This window comes from Rhamphochromis longiceps, linkage group LG16 (assembly GCF_057381845.1).
Source record: "Rhamphochromis longiceps isolate RC_006_pf linkage group LG16, R_longiceps_female_GT1.1, whole genome shotgun sequence".
Classification (NCBI taxonomy): Eukaryota; Metazoa; Chordata; class Actinopteri; order Cichliformes; family Cichlidae; genus Rhamphochromis; species Rhamphochromis longiceps.
In genome coordinates, this window is record NC_140572.1 from 5,674,432 (window position 1) to 5,689,723 (window position 15,292).

The following is a 15,292-nucleotide window of genomic DNA, read 5'->3' on the forward strand; positions in this document are numbered from 1 at the left end:
GCCCACACATACGGACTAGTACCTCCTCTTTTACTCCCACCACCCTCTGGAACACAAACGTGGAGTAATCCGGACCCTACAACACCAGGCAAAAATATTCCCTCTAAGCCTGAAGGGGAAAAGAGGTAACGCACACCTGTAAAGAAAGCTCTTAAAACGTGGTTATCTTAACTGGGCTTTTATCAAGTCAGCAAAGATGCACAGAAAAGAAGATCAGACACCAACTAAGGATAAGAAGAACAATTGGAACAAAATTGTCATCCCCTATGTAGCAGGTTTATCAGAGAAACTCAGGAGTTTTCTCCAAGCACGACATCCCAGCTTACTTCAGACCCATCCACAAACTCAGACAAAAACTGGTTCATCCCAAAGACAAAACTCCTAAACACAAACTTAACAACGTAGTACAGTCCCGCTCAAGTCCCGTTGTACAGTGCAGCGAGGAATGCCCAGACCCAGGGCTGGACTGGGACAAAAAATCAGCCTGGGCATTTTGACTAGAGACTGGTCCACCAGGTATTATAGGAAAAACCATAAAGCCTTTGAATGAAAACAAACGTCGTTGTGACAGTGATGTACACTGTCTTGTACACTGTCTCTAATATTAGGGGACTTTAATCATGTCTCGCTGGACTCCACACTGCCCACCTTCACCCAGTATGTGACCTGCCCCACCGTAGGCAATAAAACATTGTACTTAATGTATGCCAATGAAAAAGTGGCATACAGTTCATCACCTCCCCCTGCCCAGGGAAGATCCGATCGTAACCGAGTGCGTCTTGTCCCTGTGTGCAGCCCTTACTGTGCAGGGAGCCACTAATCACCCACGCAGTGCAGAGATGGTCCGCGGAGGGCATATAAATAAATAATAAAAGCAAGTAAATGACAGTATGCTCTTTCTGAAACAAACAAAAGGAGACCTTAACTTTTATGAAAATACCGCTTTACTCAGTTTAAAGTAATACCACTGTATAATAGCCTTCAAATTTAATAATGTTAACAGTATCTCAGGAATATTTTTCAAATCTCACCTTTTCCCCTTATTTTTCAGAGATTACAAGTTCATGTGTGACATTTATTTAAACCACCATGTAGCTAAAAGTAAAAACAAACACTGTAGAAGCACTTGTGGCTGTGTCCTTTGTGAACACACATTAGGGAAAATGAAAAACATTCATTTATAGAGTGTTTGATCTATAAACATGTACCACTGTGTAATCCTGTTTTTGGATGAACTGAGGCTTAAAAATATAGGCTAGAAAGCGACTGTTCATTTCAGGGATTTTGGTTCCTTATCAGCGGAGTCAGACAGCATGAATATGATGAGGCTTGTAGAGATGACAGTAGGCAAGCAGACAAGTTTCCTGAGGTTGGGCTGAATGAACCTAGAACACAGGAAGAAACCTAAACAAGCATAAGGAACTTTAGCTAAATATATTGTCACGTACAGCCAAATGACAGTAATAAAGAAGGTAAGCCGTGACCATAGAAAAAGCAAAGCAATCACTGGATTGACTGTCCAAATTGCTACACACTTTTTAAGCATCGTTCACCAACAAACTGAGTCTAACAAATCATTTTCTTTACTTTGGTAATTACAGTTATTGCCTTATGTATAAAATATAATTTTAATACCAGTGTTCATTATCTTGACATTATTTTTTTACAAAAAACACTAGCTTTACAGCCATCATCTCTTACATAATTCTACCACAATACTACCAAATTCTACCACATTTACATAATTGATTTTTAACCAGGTTATAGTAAAAGGCCAGGTGCCAATCTCAGAGTTAACGCCGGAGTTTAAAGTCAGTTTGTTAAAACTGCTTTGTTCTCGAAAGCAGTAAAATTAATTCATAACTTTTAATTCTGAGTTGAGATGGATTCTTCAGTTCTTGGTTTGAGAACAGATGAGGGTAAATTCATTTAACCTTTTACCTTGACTTAAGCACATAATTGTACTTCATAGCCCTCGTCAATGGAACCCAATACCAGTATTTGACAGTAACAGGTAAGCCTCAAATTTAATTTTTAAATAGACAAGACACCATGAGAACTGACATTACAATATTTTATTTTACAAAAGTCAGTGTCTTTTAGTTCAAAGTTTGTCTGGCATCTCTTGTACATCTTGAAAATAAATAAATAAATAAATAAAAAAAACCCACACTCTATGCAGTGTACTATAATTGAACATAAACAACAATTTTCCAAAAGAATATTTCTAGATGAATTGTCATTTGAACTATTTCCTGGAAACTTTCTGAACACCACTTATTTTGCATGGCTTGATGCATGCATACCCTAGTTGTCTTAACTGGACTATAAATATAACTATATACACAATGAACAGTCATTTGTAAAAACACTTTTAAAATGTAAAATCTTTAAGAAGCCTGAGTGCCAGGAGCAATCCCCTTTAAGAACACTTACAATAACAACTTCATCCCAAAAGGCCACAGGTTTTAACCACAGCTTCCCAGCATCAGTTCATGTATGCAGCTACACCTTTCCAAATCCCAGGGATCCTTTTAATGCATCGTTCATAAGATCTTTGAATTGATCTTCATCTGCAACACCTCTTGGGAGATACAGGGATAAGCTGCACATTGATTTGTATGGGAAGCGCCGCATCCCTGACTCCTGATCGTAAAAGTCTATGTTGCAGGACTGTGGGAACCCCAGTGGTGGAAGTAAGTCAGCCCCAGTTATAAAGACCAGCAGCTCTTCAAATGTGTGGTCCACCTCTTGCTCTGTTAAAATACATACAAGTGTTAAATAAGGTGCAATGTGTAGATTTATAATCAGTTACACTGACTGCATAGTAGAGCAGTTGCGTTAATGACTATTTTGGAGTCAAAAACAGGTTTTTAGGCAAAACCATTATTGCAAAGCATTGTATTAAAAAAAAAAAAAATACTCAAAGCAATCCTGCCCTCCTAAGACAGGAAATTAATTTTGGTCCTCCAAGTCAGACCTATATGTCAAGGACTGTTTATGCAATGTGTATTTTTTTTTTAAAGTTATTCATTCTGTCCTTGCAAGAGTACATTGGCTTTCTAGTGATGTCACATTTGCGCGGGTGTTGTCATTGCACCACTCGATTACCCTAGGACACTAATATACAGGAGGTTTCGTTATAGTCAATGGAATACCTGAAGGTTCTTCTAGTTAGGCAGTGCATCTAATTAACAAATGACACAAATAACACAATTTGAAACCTGTCTTAAACACTGCAAAAATACTGGGGGCGATCGTGGCTCAAGAGTTGGGAGTTCGTCTTGTATTCGGAAGGTTGCCGGTTCAAACCCCGGCTCGGACAGTCCCGGTTGTTGTGTCCTTAGGCAAGACACTTCACCCGTTGCCTACTGGTGGTGGTCAGAGGGCCCGGTGGCGCCAGTGTCCGGCAGCCTCGCCTCTGTCAGTGCGCCCCAGGGTGTCTGTGGCTACAATGTAGCTGCCATCACCATTGTGTGAATGGGAGAACGACTGACTCTAGTCCTTAGGGACTAGTAAAGCGCTATACAAATACAGGCCATTTACCATTTACTTAATTCTCAGATGTGCTAATACAATTGAATCTTAAATTTTACCATATTTTAAATACAAGTATGTAATATAACTATTTAATATTTTAGTGTTAGGAGATGTTTTCGGTCATGTAATAAAAATAATGTTTTACCAGAAATCACAATGAAAATCAAATTACATCCTATCAGTCTAAACAAGATCTGGTAGAGATGACAGAGGATAAAAGAAATAATCTTCAAAAAATATTTGTTGTAGGTGGTTTCCTTTCAAATACCTCACCTAAAAGGTAAAATAGTCAAAAACTTCCTCATATGCTCTAAGAAGGGGTGGATTTTGCAAAGTTCTAAGGTTTTATTGCACCCAAGTGTTGTTTCGATTTAGTTGTCTGTATTTTGTATTGTGGACACTGTATTTAACATGAAATGCCTGAAGCAATTCAAACAGAAACAAGACATGTGTTGTATTCTATGTACTCACCCTGAATGGCCATAAGCCACCATTCCCACTGAAAGATGGTGGCTTTTTCACGTCTGTCACTTCCAGCTGGACTCCATCCAATGGTGAAGAGATCCTGGAAGCTGTTTCTTGTAAGTTTATTTCCTGCAATTGTAAATACAGGAAGGAACTGCTTCCAGCATCTCTTCACCATTTGCCAGAACCGACCACACGAGTCCATACCGGCAACAAACTGCTGAATCATGCTGGCAACCCTGTTGACCACAGATTGTACTCTCAATTCATACAACATAGCAAAATTGTGAAACAAAACAAAAAGTTTTGTCAAAACAAAAAGTTTTGTTTTGTCAATTTAAACACCACCTTAACTGCAATACAGATATCAACTCAGCAGATTGATGATTTGTTTAAGTGTTAACTATTAGGGGGGAACACAATGGGAAGACGAGCCCTGACCAGGAAACTACTTTGGAATTTTCTAGCAAATTCTCACCTGTGAAATGCAAAATGAGATACAATCTTGCCCCTTATCCTCTTAACATCAAGTAGTGTGGCAGTGTAGATGTCAGGGATACCACAGCCTGCAATCCAGTCCCCAAGGTGACTTTTCAAGTCTGCCAGGTCTTCTAGGGTGCTGAAGTTGGAAACCTTGAAAATCAGGCACCTCCATAAATACATACGTTTAAAGCATTCACTAAGTGCACTTACATTTTGAGACGTTCCACTTATGAGTTAAGCTATGCATCGTTTCATTGAATTTAATTACACCTCAGCATGCACACAGCTTTACCTTTTCTATGTTCTGTTTGATGTCTTCGTCCATGAAGACCTCTACATCGAAGTCATCAAGAGATGTCTTCTGGCCACACATCATACAGAACAGGTGTCTGTTGATACACCGTGGCCCTGGCCCATTGTGTGCTATCGACCAAGCAATCAGTTTACCAGCCGTATAAAACTTGTTGCTTGACAGCAACTGCTGGCTATAGCTGAACAACAGACTGCCAGGCTTCCCCTCAAAAATCCCTAGGGAATTCTGAGTTTCGACCATAAGTAAGCTGCAGGAAAAGATAGTAAAAAATAAAAAAAATTGAGTCAAATTGTGATTTCATCTTTGCAACAACAAAAAACACATTCACACATTCTATTATTGTGTGGGAGAGATGGGAATGGGTTACCGAAAAAATTCCTGCCTTGGGCCTCCATAATCATCGGCCATTTCACCAACAAATTCAATATTTGGCAATTTATGCCAGGCAAAATATGACTTAGAAAGTGCCATGCAGGCACTATGTAGGATTTTCCTTCGTCTGGCTATTATTGTACAATAATTGCTGGTGTCAAGATGTGTTTCCTGGAAATCTTTCAACACAGTCGCAAGGTCCATCTCGTCCTGAAGAAAAGGGGGGGGGAGAGAAAGGTCATGACTACATGAAACACATACACAGCAGTTCTGGCAGTGTTGTTCATGAGACATACATGTGAATCATTTCGTTCAGGGGAAGCCAGGACAGCCTCATCCAGGTCTGATACTTCTGACTCTGCAGAGTCGATGTAAAACTCTTCCCTAAACAGAACAAATGCATTTGATTTTTTTAATATCATGTGTACATACTGAAATGGAATGACTCATATGATAAAAGAATCTGATTTCACATTCTTTTACTGTATAGATACAGGCACTTAAAATGGCCATGTGGTCCTTGATTGCATCTGTTGGAGCCCTTTGTCTTTTAACAAATTTCAAAATATTAAAATATAAAGTTTGTTGTTAGTTTACTTCTATTTTTGGGCTAATCATTTTTTATTTGTAGGTTAATGCTCATTCCATTGTTTTGTTGTTTATCTTATCAAGTCAGCCAGGAAGAATTTCAGGGCTATTTTTGATAACTTAAGAGACTGGTATAAGACCAGCATGCACTGAGATGGGCCTTTTGTTTTGTTTTGTTTTTAATTCGAGAGACAAGCAGCATGAAGCAACAAAAATGGATCTTGTTATTGGTTGCCAAAATGGATCAATAAACTATACAATGCAACTTTCAAGTTTTGACAGTGCAGTTTTCCCTGCGCACAAAAGATTATCACAGGGCAGCAGTGTCTTCTTTTCCTTTTTTTGTGAAACATAAGGAACTGCCACTACAGGGCCCATTTACTGGGAATAGTTTGGGTGATTTGTAGTTCCAAGTGTCTGAATGGTCAGGCTGACTAAAGTGTTATCGATGCATTTTCAGCAATTAAAAATACCAATATCATGACATCAACAAATCAGAAAAACATGAAAAAGCAAAACAGAAACCGAATGAGGCAATTAAACCATTGGTCTATATTCAGGGCACATAAATGTTATCAGTTCAATACATGCAACCTTTAAAATTTTAATATTCGCTGGTCTCACCCCGTATATTGTACTAATTGAGTGTCTATTTACCTATGGTGTGTGCTTTATAAGTTCCAGTTTACACTTAAGTTTTGGCATGTTATTCAACAACTACCACTTGCCTGTTAACCTCTGGTTCCTGGAGACCATGCCTACTAGAATGAGCTGTATGGTTTTCATGCAGACCACTGCAAAGGAATAGCAGAAATATTTCATAGCAGGAAGAGGACCCCAATGCAGATATTTATTGATCTAGACTACACAAAATGATCCAAGTTATAATAATGATAGAATTCGTTTGTACAACAGTTGTTTTACCAAAAAATAAAATAAAATTGTGCAATAGTTTAAGATTAAAATTCCAACTCATAAACAAACAGAGTGCCATTTACCTGATAACCTCTGGCTCCTGTACATTGTGCCTGCCATGGTCAGGTGTCTCGGTGTCATGCAGCACACTGCAATATGGTAAATATTGATGATGAGAGGGTGTAATGCATTTACAGTGCTACAGTCCAAAGGCAGTTGTCAAACACTTACATTGTCATTTCAGACTGCACAACTTCTCCACCAGTTGAGTCCTCATTGGCTTCTGTAATCTAAAACACCAGAGTATTAAAATATAAAAGAAATGGAACAACAAATGACAAACAAGAACAGAGGACAAGTCAAAGACAAGAACCAAAACAGCCACACCTAAAATGAATGAAAGCATAACCACAGAAGATCAGTCTTTGGGTAGGTATAACTTAGGATAACTGAGGGGGGAAAATAAATAAATAAATAAATAAATAAATAAAGCAAAGGTTAAGGACATTAACAAAAGACAATGAAAAAGCCAAAACCCAGGAAACTGGGATTACAAGAACAAAATGACCCTAACCCTAAAATACTGTTAGACCACAGTTCAAGCTTGCTCTACTGCATTTCTGTTATTAACAGTGAATCAACTGAGGGGGAATTATTTAAGCATAGCCATCTGGCATAGTGATCAGATGAATGTCTCAAATCCTTTTGGGAAAATCACAGCATTTATTATTCTGAGCAGTAACATGTTAAAGATGTCTTATACAATACTAGGTTGACTGGAGCGCCACTGAGTTACAGTAATAGTGACAATTATGCCATATCAGCCACCCGAGTGGAACATTTGAATACCTTTGGACGGACATAAAGATTGGAGCGACCCAGTAGGTTTCTTGCTCTAATTTCTTGGGGCGTCTCCTCTTCAAGAGGAAGAATGAGCCGCTGTCCATTCACTTTGCATAGATCGAACTGCAAAGGTATGTCTGCAATATTGTCCCGTAGTGCCTGCCTGAATTCAGTTGCATTTAGGTTTACAGGAACGACCACTCGAGTAGCAGGAGTGGCATCTGTAATCAAATTTAAACCAAATTAGCTTTCCCTAAAAACGGAAAAGGGTAAATTGTCACATTGTAGTGTCTCAACATCAACTTATTGGTGCAAGGAAATAAAGATTACAAAGGTGCTAAAAATCTAATGCCAAATTCTACAATTTGTAAACAACTGACACCATGATGTAATTCTCTTTTTTCAAACCCATCACTCCAAATAATTAATATTAATATAAATATTGATTACCCCTATGGGATCGGTAGTGTGTCAGTGTCGGATTCCTTAGTTCTGACACCTTAAACGTTAACTGGCGATGTCTGGTTCTCCCGCCTCTTGGTCTGCGCACTGGTCCACCTCCGTGCTGTTGGCGGAAAACTCCAAAGCTATCATTAGACCATGAGATAATTTAAGTCAAACTAATGACACAGAGACCCCCCCCCCCCCCCCAAGAAAAAAAACGAAAAGAAAAAAAAAACCACCCAACACACTCAGAGTAAGGAATGAGTGTTCAATCGGTGTTTATTGCATGCATTTTTCGATTGTCTCGCAAATTAAATGCTCCCTGAAACTATGGGATATGCTACATTTATAAACTAAAATCTTTATGCATAAATGCACATAACAGGGATTAAAATGACTGTCATTTGAAGTCGTCGATCTAGGATAGATATTTATGATTACAGAATTTGTTGTTAAATGCTGTCGATTGAATTGTAACAGATAATTAGTAAACGAGCCATTTATTATTTAAAAATGTTAAAGTTATTTCGTTTTGCAAGAACAAAGAAGGCGCAAAGCTAAAAGCTTGCCAATAGAGTAACCACCACCAAAGCATTTCACCTTTGTAGAAGAGATGTCCCCTCTTCACTGTCATCTTGATTCAGTAGCCGGTTAAATTGGGCATTCATTCTGTCTCTGATATCAGTGAGTCTCCGTCGAAATGCAGCGCTCCGTTCAGACATGACTGTCCACAAAAAGTCCGCCAAAAGGCTGGGCTTATATATATATATATATATATATATATATATATATATATATATATATATATATATATATATATATATATAGCATCCCGAAAATTCAAAGTACGGCGGGAGAAGGTACATTGTTTGTGATTGGATCAGCAAGACTGAAAGTTGTGGGGTTTTTTTAATCCACCCCTTACCACAACCTGTGATCAGAATTTGTGGTAACCAATCACAGTCAACCTCATTTTTATGTTGTCTCAATCAAGCTATGTGCAACAACCTACATACAGGTGAATGGATACGAAATCTCTGCACCAACAAAAAACACCGTAAGTACCCTAGTTAATCTCAATTACTGTTCGACTTTGCTAACTAAAAGCTAAGCGATGATTCAGAAACATTGCTTTGTCCTTTTAAGCGCATGTTACATGTTAGCTTTGTAGTAAGCGAAAAAAAAAAAGTCATGCTAACCTTGGTCCGTTAGGAATGTTGCCAACATGCCATTTTAGGTGAGGCATGTTAATAAGGTCTTTAATATGGTACTCCGTTTAGCCACTTTATATTATTTAAAATACGGTTTTATAACGGGGCAGCACGGTGGCACAGTGGTTAGCACTGTTGCCGCACAACAAGAAGGTCCTGAGTTCAATTCCACCATCAGGCCGGGGTCTTTCTGTGTGGAGTTTGCATGTTCTCCCCGTGTTTGCGTGGGTTCTCTCCGGGTACTCCGGCTTCCTCCCACCGTCCAAAGACATGCAGCTTGTGGGGATAGGTTAATTGATTAATCTAAATTGTCACTAGGTGTGAATGTGAGTGTGAATGGTTGTCTGTCCCTGTGTGTTGGCCCTGCGACAGACTGGCGACCTGTCCAGGGTGTACCCCGCCTTTCGCCCTATGACAGCTGGGATAGGCTCCAGCGCCCCCCGCGACCCTGAAAAGGATAAGCGGAAGCGAATGGATGGATGGACGGTTTTATAACACTTGTTACATTAGCCGGATTAGGCTAAACGGTACTGCACTGCCATCCCAGATAGCAAGACGACATTGAATTGATGTTGATTCTATAAAGTACCGGAGAAAGTAGATTGAATGTTCTTTTGTTATCACTGATTTATGGTCTAGTTACAGTTCACCAGCTATGTCGACGTGCAATTTATGTATATCTGACCGGGAAATTAAAGCAGCGATCACTTGGACTGTTCCGTATCACCCCTCTTACAGTGGTACATCCCTCCAGGTAACCATTCACAAGTCTTGTACAGTAGAGCGGGAATTACTCTCAGCGGAATTGAGAGGAGAAAGTGGATGCAAGCTACCGTTAAACTTGACTGAAGAAGAAGAGAGGAGAAAGCATATAAGTTCATGCACTTCACTGGCCTGCACCACGATTAGTATAAGGTAAGAATGAATGAATTATATTCTATTCTTTATTTATAGGTTGTTTACAGTACAGTAAAAAAAAAAAACTCGTTAATATACAGTTTCGGACAAAATGTGTAAGCCCGAAATTGTGTCTACTTTCATCTTATAGTCCGGCAACAAATAAATTGCACTGCGAACGCAGTCCATCAACAAAGAAAACATTTTCGTTTCATACTTTTCCACTAAGCTAAGGCTTCGAGGGTTCCTTTGTTAGCCTTGTCGTCGCCTCGGCCACCATTGACCCAGACTGTAGCTCTGTGGTTGCTTTTTTTGCATAGTACTAAAAAAATGTAAATCTGTGATAAATGGTAGGTAAACGTAAAGGTAACTGTATAAATGTGTTCAATGACTTTGTTACTTTTGATGATTGGAAAGCACCCGCTTCAGTTCGCACACGAAAACTTTAGACTCAGTTCGATTGCTCACGCGGCATGCCCACGTGACTTTACTTCGCAAGCTCACCGGAAAAATCAATGCGCAATTATGTGAGGTAAAAACTATAACTTTAATCTCAGCCAAACCCATTTACTCAGGAACAAATACAATAGTTTAAAAAGCCAAACAATAACATTTTTAAGTTATCTAAGTGACTTATATATATTTAACCTGAGTAGCGAAAGACGGCGGTGGGTTTGAAAACAATTTGCCGGGAGTCCGGTGTTCTCACGGCTCTAGCACTCGCATCCCCAGGCTTCTACCTTTCTACCTATAAAACCCGGAGAGCAGCCAAATGGCTGGTAGGCTTTTAGCTAAACTTTAGCTTCAGCCAAGTGGAAGCTTAATTGGCTTGTCATTCATATGTATATTAGGTTGTTACCTGGGAATTCTGGAGGGAGGGGAGTGGGGGTGTGTGATTGAGGGGGTGGGGGAGCTGCTAAAAGCTGTGCACTTCCTTTTGTGTTTCATCTTGATGCATTCTCAATCATCCAGGGAAATAAATCTCCAAAAGTCACCAACTTGGAGTGTTTCAGTTTGCCATCTTAGGGAGAAATCAACACACATGGGTGTATGTCCTTTGTTGCTGAGATTTATTGATAAAAACAGTACAAAAAACCAACCATTTTTACACATATTTACAAATAATAATAAAAAGTGAGTGAGTACATTTCAACATTTTCAGCAATCACTCACAATCCTGGCACTGCCATGGTATCTGTAGTCTGCATTTACCACATGTGTATCTGTTGCAGTGATATTTGAGGTTTACACAGCTACATTTCATCCTGAAAATATGTTAAATGTTTATTTTGTGACCCAGAAAGAATAATCAGAGTAATATTAAAACTAACTAGCTGCCGCCATTGTTGGAAACTGAGCAGGGCTGCGCTATGAATTCTGGGACAGAGCTACTACTTCTTCGGGGTTTAACGGCAGCTGGCATCCTTGTACATGCAGTGCTGCCATCTTCTGTTTCAGTCCGTTATTACACTCTTAAATCCACAACGAGTAAAGAAATGAATAAAGAACAGTATATGCAGAAAATAAATAATAAAGTTAAAAGACAGCATGGTCTTCATGAACCCAGGGTACAATACAAAAATGTCGTTTTATTTAAGTGAACAAAACAATGTAGACCATGTTCATTTTGTTAATAAGTTGGAAAAAAAAACTAATGACAGCATTTAAAATAAACAAAGATAAATAACATAGATGGGAACATTTGACAATGGAATTGGAACATTATCAAAAATGATTTTTCAGATATGCAGAGTAGAAGATGCGGAGATTCAAATTTTTAACTTGGGTGTGTGTTTGAAATATGAAAATATTGGTTGACATCATTGACATACTGTTATTAAAGATAGGAATATGTATGAAACGTAGATTCAAAAGCTCTATTAACAGAACTATAACCTGTTAGAATCTGACATTTATTTCAGATGCATTCTGTAACTGTTCACAGTCCCAATACTTAGTGATGACAGAGTGTTTCCATAAGTGCTCAGTCACAATTTTCAGAAGACTAACGTGAAATTTTTTGATTTATTTAAATATATAAACCTGTTGAAGGTAATAATTTAATTTTTTGTCTTTGTGGGATCACAGTACAAAGTATGGCCTGGAGGATTTTCATCTCAAGGTGCAAGAACATTCTTAATGACTGTACACGGCGGCTGCTGATGGACAATGTTGGGCCAGATGTGCTACAGTTAGCGTTAAGGAGGTATGATCAAAGCATGATGGAAAACATTTAACATTTTAACTTGCATAAAATGTTTAAGGGGAATATGGCCTGAAAATATAACATGAATTAAGAAGTAATTTTTTGATATCTTTGAGGTTGGAGACAATGCAGAGAAGCCTTCGGTGGGCAAGAGGAAGACTGATCAGTGTAACTGCAGCAGATCAACTTCTGCGTGACTTGGCTGAATTGATTCAGGAGGTCGAACTGTCTACTCAGCATGGCCAACAAGGTAAGCACATATTGTGTCGATTCCTTGACTCATCAAAAGTGTGAAATAAATTATGACTCTGTCTTAACCTATTTTCCAAATACACCAAACGCTTATATATTTTCAGGCTCTTTTGGATACCAGGCACCAGTGGTTTTCAACAGAGGTAGAGGCAGATCCCTTTACCTTATCACTCGGGAACAGCTTTCATTCCTGAAGTCATGTGGATTCACTGCACCTCAGATGGCTGATATTTCGAATGTTTCACTTCGTACAATTTGAAGACGTCTGCGGTCAGTGACTTTTGAAACCAGTGTGACTTTCAGTTCTTTTGTGACACACACCCACTGTTTATTCAAATTAAATGGTATTGTGAAATTGTAAAAATTAGTATATTTGAATGTGCACTAACTAGTCAAGTAATGATGTATGTTGTTATGGCAGTGATAAAATACTCATGTTTTTTTTGTCTGATTTCAGACAGTATCATTTCACCCGTGCATCAATGTATGCGGAACTGACTGACAGTGCGCTGGATGAACATGTGCAGGACATTGTCGCTGGCAATGAACAAATTGGTCCTGAGGCTGTCAGAGCCTCCCTGCGAGTACGTGGACTACAGCGAAGGAGGGTTCGAGCAAGCATGCTACGGATAAATCCTGGAGCAGCTGCCATAAGAGCAGTTTTGCGGAGACCAGAACGAAGAACATATCAGGTTGCAGGTCCAAACTTATTGTGGCACATTGATGGAAATCACAAGCTGATAAGGTAACCAACCACACTGATTTGTTGAACACCTATTTTGACCAAAGTGAAATTCAGCATTACATCAAATATAATTGTTGAACAGTAAGACACGTCCAATAGAGCCAGGCCCTGGGATGGGCAGTCCTCTAACACAACTGGTTATGTTTAAAGGGGAAGATCAGAGAACACAGAGAGCGCAAGCAACGTACAGAGAAAAATTCAAACTTGACATGCAATAGTGCCATGTAAATCAATTAAGACTGTGTTTTCCATTGTTTCAATAACAAAGCAGAAATAATATTTTTCTTCTTATGGACCACGGTTTTAGGTGGAGGATAGTCATTCATGGGGCTATTGATGGATACAGTCGTCTTGTGGTCTTCCTTCATGCCTCAAACAACAACCGTAGCAGCACTGTTTTATCAAGTTTCATCAGAGCCGTGGTATCCTATGGTGTACCCTCGAGGGTCCGGACAGACAGAGGAGGGGAAAACAATGCTGTCTGCCTGATGATGAACATTTTCAGAGGCTTTGATCGTGGAAGTGCCCTAAGAGGAAGGAGTACCCATAATCAGAGAATTGAGAGGCTCTGGGGTGATCTGTGGCGAGGAATGACCAATGTGTACTGTGATTTATTTCACCACCTGGAGGAGGAAGGCATCATTGACATTGACAATGAAATGCACCTTTGGGCTCTCCATTACATCTATCTCCCAAGGATCAACAGAGATTTGAAAGACTTCACTCAACAGTGGAACAATCATGGCTTGCGGACAGAGAGACACTTGAGCCCATTACAGATTTTTGTCCGAGGCAGCCTCCAGCAACAGGGCCGAGCCTCAACTGCCATGCAGGACATCTTTCAGACCAGAGCAGCTGCTGCTGATGGGACTATTGGTGGGACAGCTGATGGTAGTGTGACAGCCACTGAGAGTGAGACGACTGCTGCTCAGGGCTCAGGTGCAGATTCTGGTGGTGGTGGTGGTGGTGCTCATGGTACAGATGAGCTGGGATTGCTGGTTGACTGGCCTGAGAGGATTACTGCGCCAGACATTGAATTTACTCTGGACAGAACGGTGATGGAGCAAGTGGTAGAACTATTTAATCCACTAAGTGGCACCAGAGGGAGTCATGGTATTGAACTCATATCTGGCTTAATATACTTTCTGGACTCCACATATCACTGAGACAGGCGTGTCACAAATTTAGAGGATCATCATTTAGCCTGGAGAAATAGTTTGCTGCTTTATAAGAAAGCCCTCCGCAAAGCCAGAACATCTTACTATTCATCACTGATTGAAGAAAATAAGAACAACCCCAGGTTTCTCTTCAGCACTGTAGCCAGGCTGACAAAAAGTCAGAGCTCTTTTGAGCCAACAATCCCTTTAACATTAACTAGTAATGACTACATGAACTTCTTCACAAATAAAATTTTTATCATTAGAGAAAAAATTACCAGTAATCATCCCACAGATGTAATATTATCTACAGCTACTCTTAGTACCATTGATGTTAAGTTAGACTCTTTTTCTCTAATTGATCTTTCTGAGTTAACTTCAATAATTACTTCCTCCAAACCATCAACGTGTCTTTTAGACCCCATTCCTACAAAACTGCTCAAAGAAGTCCTGGCATTAATTAATTCTTCGATCTTAAATATGATCAACCTATCTCTAATGATCGGCTATGTACCACAGGCCTTCAAGCTAGCTGTAGTTAAACCTTTACTCAAAAAGCCATCTCTAGACCCAGCAGTCTTAGCTAATTATAGGCCAAATCTCCAACCTTCCTTTCATATCAAAAATCCTTGAAAGAGTAGTTGTCAAACAGCTAACAGATCATCTGCAGAGGAATGGCTTATTTGAAGAGTTTCAGTCAGGTTTCAGAGCTCATCACAGCACAGAAACAGCTTTAGTGAAGGTTACAAATGATCTTCTTGTGGCCTCTGACAGTGGACTCATCTCTGTGCTTGTCCTGCTAGACCTTAGTGCAGCATTCGATACTGTCGACCATAATATCCTATTAGAGCGATTAGAACA

The 15,292-nt window shown here is 39.4% G+C and overlaps 2 protein-coding genes across 2 annotated transcripts; one reads left to right on the forward strand and one right to left on the reverse strand.

Annotated features, from left to right (window-relative positions):
- Positions 1–2,505: 2,505 nt before the first annotated feature.
- LOC146650449 (uncharacterized) lies at positions 2,506–8,685 on the reverse strand. Its single transcript, XM_085383444.1, has 11 exons — positions 8,564–8,685; positions 7,970–8,106; positions 7,526–7,740; positions 6,908–6,966; positions 6,760–6,825; positions 5,470–5,557; positions 5,169–5,383; positions 4,781–5,048; positions 4,484–4,638; positions 4,012–4,244; positions 2,506–2,756 (listed from the first exon to the last, which is right to left on the reverse strand). Exons 1-11 carry the CDS (start codon positions 8,683–8,685, stop codon positions 2,506–2,508), a joined length of 1,809 nt encoding a protein of 602 aa, XP_085239570.1.
- A 3,957-nt stretch (positions 8,686–12,642) lies between these two features.
- Positions 12,643–14,476, forward strand: LOC146650450 (uncharacterized). The gene is made up of 2 exons (XM_085385548.1): positions 12,643–13,274; positions 13,582–14,476. The coding sequence occupies exons 1-2, from the start codon at positions 12,964–12,966 to the stop codon at positions 14,438–14,440; spliced, it is 1,170 nt and encodes a 389-aa protein (XP_085241674.1). The 5' UTR covers positions 12,643–12,963; the 3' UTR covers positions 14,441–14,476.
- The last annotated feature ends 816 nt before the right edge of the window (positions 14,477–15,292 follow it).